Here is a 7,700-nt window from a genome sequence, read left to right on the forward strand (position 1 = left end):
CGAATTGTCAAATAATTATCATGATTTGAATAGAAGATCACAATATCGAATGAAAGAGAAATAATGCTATTTATATATAATGATTTATATAGAGATGAGACATTAAAAAAAGAGTGTAAATTATTTTATTTATTTAAGAAAAAATTAATTCAATTTATCTTATCACATACGCAATCGATGAAAGAGAGAGGGTGGCAGCAATATGATCAGAACCATTAGTTTTATGAACGTACAGAAGATTCTGCAGCAACGCTCATGGTCCCTAAAATAAATATGCCACCACATCCCCGTCTCTTCTCTACACTGAACAAAACCCTTTTGCTCTCTCAAGCAGTGGAAGAAGTATGTATCCTTTCACAGCAACCCAAAGGCAAGAACTTGAACACCAAGCACTTTTTTTCAATTACATGGTCTCTGGGATGCCTATTCCACAAGATCTTCTTTTCACTATCAGAAGAAGTCTAGATTCTTCTTCCAAGTTTCTTCTCCACCAAGTACCACAACATGGTAATGACAAAAAAAAAAGCTGGGTTTTTTATGTTTTATTATGATGTGTTGTAACTAGAAAAGATTTTTTTTTTTTTTATTTCGTTTGCAGTTGGATGGAACAGTTTTCCTGTGGGTTTTGGGAGAAAAATAGACCCTGAGCCAGGAAGGTGCAGAAGAACAGATGGAAAGAAGTGGAGGTGCTCAAAAGAGGCTTATCCAGATTCTAAGTACTGTGAAAGACACATGCACAGAGGGAGAAACCGTTCAAGAAAGCCTGTGGAAACACCTCCAAATATCTCATCAATCACTAAAAACACTACAAATTCTTCTTCTTCTGCTAGACAAGAAAAATACTTTTTCTTGGAATCCAATGCTTATTCTTCTACTCCAGTCAAAGACTACAGGTTCTTAAAAACCCCACTAGGTTATGTGATTTTGTCTCTGTTTTTGATTGATTAATGGCTTGTTCTTATATATGTAGTAGAAACAGCTATGGGCATTCTGGGACCTCAAGAGATGTCAATGATTCTTGGCAAATGGCACAACTGACACTCGGTGATGTGAAGCAAAATCCTTATTACACCTCTGATATCAACAATAGAGAGATTGTGGAGGATCCGCAGCCCAACAAAATTATGCATCATTTTCTCGATGAATGGCCACCAAAGGACAACAAAGACTCTGAGGACAAATTTTTAAGCCACAGAACACAGCTCTCAATTTCAGTACCCAATCCCTTGCATGATTTCTTCATGACCCAAAATGGTAGGACTACTGTACATAGTATTTTTTTTTTTATTAAAAGCTTTTTAATGTGGCTATTTACTGACCTTTATTTTTATTTTATTTTTTGCAGAAAAATGAAAATCTGAAAATTGGGTTGTTAAGACAGTCGTATTCTGTTTGTGGTATCAGTATAACGTGTAATCTGGTCTGAAATCAGTTCCTTTCTTGTGTTTATCTTTAGAAGGATGTGAAGAGTGGGAATTATGTCTGTATGGTAACTGGGGGAATCACTTGGATTTTACTTTTATTTCCTCTCTACTAGTGTAGTTTTTATTTTGATTGGAAGGGCATCTTCCAATTTTGCCACATGTTATGTACTTTTTAATTGGCAGATAGATTCACTTCTTGACTGTATTTCTGGCTCTTTCCTTGCTTACTTTCAAACCATCAATTATATAACTTTTGGTAACAGTAAAAACTTGTGGACCTCTTCACTCTTTTGGCGTTTGCGCAATACTCACCTCATATGCTGGAATCAAATATATATAGGAAGAACCGGTTCGTTAAAGGGTTTGTGACTGGATCGGTTCGGCTGCACGGGCAGGTTTGCTGGTTTGAGATCAGACCGGTAGTTCAATCCAAGTTTAGTAACTTGATTTTATTTGTCAATTAGACGTGACACTTCGTATCTTTTTCCATACATGTATTGTTGAACTTTAAACAATAAGCAACAAATTTCTCACTTTTAGTGAACGTATTTTCTTCTGAAGCTCATTATTTTGCTATTCAATTGGAGAAATCGAGGAATTAATAATTTGGGAGGAAACTATTTCAATTCAAAGTAGCATTCTTCATCCAAAGCATGTTTATTTATAGATTTCTATTTAGGCCTTGAGAAAGTTGAAAGTGTCCTTTGAGTTAGCGGCATGTGGCAGCGTTGATCGATTGATAACTAACTTAATTCTATTATTAGTTCACGTCTTACTCACAAGTTTAATCCTTCATTTTTTGCTCGAATACATTGGTTTAGATTGTATATTTAAGGTCGCTTATTAAAATTTTCCATTGTGAGTGCTTTTAACTCATTTTAAATTTGCGTTTACTTTTGGCCTTTTCAAAGTGCTTGCTTAGATTTATGTATAACAAATAGTCCTCAAAGTTCGAGTACGATCATTTATATTAGGTTTTAACACTTAATCTACAGTTTTGAGTGAATTGACAGACACAGTACATTTTATTATTTTTGTTATAATTATTTATTTATTTTTGCGAGCTCTTACAATATATAAACTCAAAATTTTGTTCCATTTATCTTGGTACATCGATTTTAGGAAAAATGCGAAATTGGATAATCTAGTTCCTAGGAGTTCCAAAATTTCGAGTTCAACTATTTATGTTAAGTAGCAAACTTGTGTACTTAAGAAATAGGTACGATAACTTTCAAGTTTATTCTATTTATTAATGATAATTGATGCATGATTAGATGAAATGTCTCGTTAATAATCGTCCTTTTTAAATGCAATTTGGAACATACGTGTACTTTAATTGCGTGATGTTTATACTTGATGTGATTCAAGAGTTGAGTCCGACGACGACGAGTCCGAGGCTTGACCCGTTGATTATCGAAGGCTGACCGATGACGCGATCGAGGACAAAATGGGTAAAACAAGCGATGAAATTGGATGTTCAAGTAATAATTGATGAAACATCGTTCGTGGCGCAAAATGAGACAACTTTCATGTTGAGATTGAGAGCTGAATCAAGTTGGAGACCACACAAAGACCCATGTGACTGCACAACTTTAACAGCCATGCGATCGTATATTGGCAACCAGAGAGCAGTTGGGGAAATTTTGTGAGATCTATGCGACCGCACAACATTCTACCTTGCTGTCATATAGACCAATTTCGAGACAAAAATTTTCCTTTTTCGGGAATTTCCATTAGGTTTTTAGTTTTGGCAATATTATTGTAATCTTTGACTATAATTTTCCGGTTTTCTACTAGATTTTAGGGTTTTTTAGACTAGTATAAATATAGGACAACTTCTTCATTGTAAGGAGACATTATTCATTAATTGAGAGAATTTCTTTGAGAGGCTTTATTGCTTTAAATTCCATTGTTCTTCTTAGAACACTTTGAACTTATCAAGAGTTGCATTCATGTGGCGTTCAAAACAAATCCGGGTGCGACTTTTTGATTGTTTAATAAAGAAGTCCTTCAATCATCATTATTATTGGATTGTTTGGTTCACTTTTCTTGAGTTCAAATTCACAAACCTATTAATTCGGCTTTTTTGGAGTTCTAACAATCTAGTTGTGGGTTCCGTAATGTTCATTGCTACATAGGTTTGCATCAGTTTGGTATCAAAACATAGGCTCCAAATTAATAGGTTATATCATTTTATTTTCCGTTGAGTCTTTCTTCTTCATTTTTCGCGTCTTTTTTTTTTCTTTTCGTTGTGTTCTTCGTGTCTGGTTAAGTTTGGGTCTTTAATCCTTGCTTCCTTTGTTTCTTTTCTGCTTTTTTGTTTGTTCTTCGTTATTTGAGTCTTTTGATCTGTTTAAACTCCGTTTAATTTTTTCAAAGGTTGTTTTGGGCTAATATAGCATCTAAAACAACTCTTATTGATTTGTTGGTAGTATATTCTCTTGTTTCTCTTTTTCAAAAAAATAAAAAATGAAAAATGAAAGAACTGAACAAGGAAAAAAAGGGAAAGAGTCGAATTTTTTTTTTTATTATTGTTGTTCAATTTACTACCAATATATTTTAATTTTTTTTCGAGTCACGTTTATTGCTTTCGATCAATTTAAAAGTCCATGTCAATTAGCTCAAGTTTGTGTCAATTAATCTTTTAAGTTTTCTTTAGTTTCCATTAAAGTTGCAATCTAATTGCTCAAGTCCCTTTAAATACATTCCTTGATTTTCATCTGGTTGAGAATCCACAAGTTTTAAATTCCTTGAGTTCACTTGTCCTTTGAAGTACTTGGACGAAAGCACAGAGCGATAAAAGGCAGAGTGGTGAGATTAATAGAGTGTAAAAGCCATATTGTGCGATTGTGAGTGAATATCGGTGATGAAATTTTTTTCTAGAATTAGGATGTTTGAAACAGAAGATTCCAATTCAATTCGAAACAGCAATCACGTTAATGCGTCCGACGATATGATGAGGGGTGTTGAGCGATTGTTGGTGGATATGGGAGATAGGATGGCAAGGTTGAATATATCGATGGCTACTCTTAGTAGAGGCAACGAGCAAAGGTACATAATGCAAGGATACCGGGTAGACAATAGCCTAAGAGAGAAAGGCATGAAGAGTTTGATTATGTTAGCGATGTGGATGAGGATGATTTTAATGGAGTTGACATGGGATTGATGAGGAATAGAGGTGATAGGTTTGAAAGATGGGGTAGAAATAATCATGGAGATGAGATAGACGGAAACATGAGTAACATCAAAATGGCGATTCTACAATTTAAAGGGAGAAGTGATCCAGGACGTATTTAGAGTTGGAGAGAAATGTTGAATTGATCTTTGAATTTCATAACTACTCGAAGGAGAAGAAGGTGAAGATAGCGATTCTCGAGTTTATTAACTATGAAATAACTTGGTGGGATCAAGTAGTTACCTCGCGGCGCAAGAATCAGGAAAGTCCTATCAACACTTAGGATGAGTTGAAGGAAATAATGAGGAAACGGTCAGTCCTTAGTCACTACTATAGGAAAATCTATAAAAAATTACAGAGTTTGTATTAGGGGTCAAAGAGTGTGGAGGATTACGACAAGGAGATAGAGATACTAATGATTAGGGCAAATGTGGAAAAGGATCGGGAAGCCACTATAACAAGGTTCTTGAATGTGTTAAATAAGATATCGTCAATGTAGTGAAATTGCAACACTATGTGGAGTTAAAAGACATGTTGCATGTGGCCATGAAAGTGGAGAGACAACTGAAGGGAAGGGGACAGCTAGGCAATCGTTGGTTCTTCGATTTCTAATTCATCTTGGAAACTGAAGTGGGATAATAATAATAATAATAATAATAATAATAATAATAATAATAATAATAATAATAATAAAGTGGATGAAACTGTATCTAAAGGAAGGAATGAATGGAAAAAGGGGAAAGAAGAAGGTTCTAGCATGACCGTACCGAAAGTGGAGTCACAATCATTAAGGAGTTGGGACATCAAGCCTTTTAGGTGCTTGGGGTGAGGACGCATCGCTTCTCAATGCCCAAACAAAAGAGAGATGTGTTGCGGGACAATGGAGAGGTAGTGAGCGAAGATGAAGATGATTATGATGACATACCATCATTGGAGGAGGTTAGTGATGGTAAGAAATTGGAATTTGTAGTTAGAGAGCTATTGGTCACGAGACGAGCATTTTACACTCAAATCAAGGAGGATGATTTGGAGTAACAGCAGGAAAACAAATTTTATACTTAATGCCACATTAACAATACAGTATGTAGCGTAATCGTTGATGGCGGGATTTGCACGAATGTCGCTAGCACAGCACTAGTAGAGAAATTAGGATTAACATTGTTGAGATACCCTAGACCTTATAAGTTACAATGGTTAAACAAAAGTGGAGAGGTTCAAGTGAATACAAGGGCGCTAACACATTTCTCAATTGGTAGTTACCGTGATGAAGTAATATGTGATATGTATGCCAGGCATCTCTTGTTAGGAAAACCATGGCAATATGATAGGAAGGTTATTCATGATAGATACAAGAATCGTTACAAGCTTTGTCAAGGATAGGAGGTCCATTACCGTTGCACCATTAACTCTGGCACACGTGTATAAAGACCAAATCAAATTGAGAAATGAAGAAAAGAGAAGAGTGAAAGAGTTAGAGAGAAAGAGAGAAAATATGGAGATGGTGAGTAAGAGAGAAAATAGGGAGGTAGCTAGTAGAGAAAAAAAAACAAGAGAGTGAAGCCACAAGAGTGAAAAGAAAGAGAGTTTTCCGAGCAAAGGGAAAAATCTCAAGTGAATTTCTTTGCGAAAGTGAGTGAGTTGAGGAGAGCGATAATTGAGAGAAAAGAAAAGATCTTGTTCTTGTATAAAGAATCACTCTTCAATCTTGAGGAAACTAACACACCTCTCCCTAATTTAGCTAAATCTTTATCGCAGGGATTCAAAGATATTTTCTTAGAGAACATACCTAGTGGGTTACTACCCATTCGAGATATTGAGCACCAAATTGACTTCATATCTAAAGCTTTCATTTCAAATCGACCAGCTTATCAGAGCAATTCCAAGGAGACAAAGGAGTTTCAAAGGCAGGTAGAGGAGTTGATGAGCAAAGGTTATGTTCGGGAGAGTTTGAGTCCATGTGCCGTTCCAGTATTACTAGTGCTAAAGAAATATGGGTCATAGAGAATGTGTGTGGATTGCAAATCCATAAAAAATATAATGGTGAAGTATTGTTACTCTATCCCTAAGTTAGATGACATGTTGGATGAATTACATGGTATATGTGTCTTTAGCAAAATTGATCTTAAGAGTGGGTACTATCAAATTCTCATTAAGGAAAGGTGATGAGTTAAAAACTGCATTAAAAACTAAATATGGTTAATATGAATGGTTAGTAATGCTATTTGGACTCACTAATGCACCGAGCACTTTTATGCGTTTAATGAATCATGTTTTGAGTGCTTACATATAAACATTTGTTGTGGACTATTTTGACGACATTTCAGTCTATATCAAAAATCTAAATGAGCAAATGGAACATTTAAGATGTGTGCTTGTAGTTTAGGGAAAGAACAACTCTATGCTAATTTTAAGAAATGTATGTTTTGCATGGAAAAAGTTGTCTTTCTAGGTTTTGTGGTTAGTCCTAACAGGGTAGAAGTAGATGAGGAGAAAATTAAAGCTATTATAGATTGGCTAATACCTAAAAGCATAATCGAAATTAGGAGTTCCCATGGTTTGGCTAGTTTTTATAGGCAATTTGTAAAGGACTTTAGCACAACCACTACACCATTCACGAAAGTAGTAAAGAAGAACATTAGTTTTTATTAGGGCGATGAATAGGAACATGCATTTAACATTATTAAAGATAAATCTTATAAAGCACCTATTTTAGCATTATCTAATTTAGACAAAATGTTCGAGATTGAGTGTGATTTATCAGGAATAGGTATTGGACCAGTTTTAATGCAAGATAGGAGGCCTATAACTTACTTCAGTGAAAAGTTGAGTGGGGCTGCACTAAATTGCCCAACACATGACAAGGAACTATACTCACTTGTTAGGGCGTTGGAGACATGACAGCATTACTTATGCCCTAAGGAGTTTGTTATTCACACCAATCATGAGTCATTATAGCACTTGTCGAGTCAAGAAAAGCTAAACAAGTGGCATGCTAAATAGAGAGTTTATTGAAACATTTCCATACGTCATTTGGTACAAACAATGTAGAGAAAAAATAGTGGAAGATGCTTTATCTCGAAGGTGTGCATTGTTAAATTCAC

General features: G+C 35.2%; 2 protein-coding genes across 2 annotated transcripts; both read left to right on the plus strand.

Moving 5' to 3' along the window:
* Window positions 1-266: 266 nt before the first annotated feature.
* Window positions 267-1,629, plus strand: LOC111399989 (growth-regulating factor 6-like; the record flags this gene model as incomplete). Its single annotated transcript, XM_023027467.1, has 4 exons — window positions 267-507; window positions 599-893; window positions 971-1,254; window positions 1,346-1,629. Coding segments are annotated over 4 exons (828 nt in total), but the record flags the coding sequence as incomplete, so codon positions are not given.
* Window positions 1,630-6,603: 4,974 nt separating this feature from the next.
* Window positions 6,604-7,497, plus strand: LOC111399990. The gene is made up of 3 exons (XM_023027469.1): window positions 6,604-6,758; window positions 6,978-7,153; window positions 7,313-7,497. The coding sequence occupies exons 1-3, from the start codon at window positions 6,604-6,606 to the stop codon at window positions 7,495-7,497; spliced, it is 516 nt and encodes a 171-aa protein (XP_022883237.1).
* The last annotated feature ends 203 nt before the right edge of the window (window positions 7,498-7,700 follow it).

Source organism: Olea europaea, chromosome 9 (genome assembly GCF_002742605.1).
Source record: "Olea europaea var. sylvestris chromosome 9, O_europaea_v1, whole genome shotgun sequence".
In the NCBI taxonomy this organism is placed as follows: Eukaryota; Viridiplantae; Streptophyta; class Magnoliopsida; order Lamiales; family Oleaceae; genus Olea; species Olea europaea.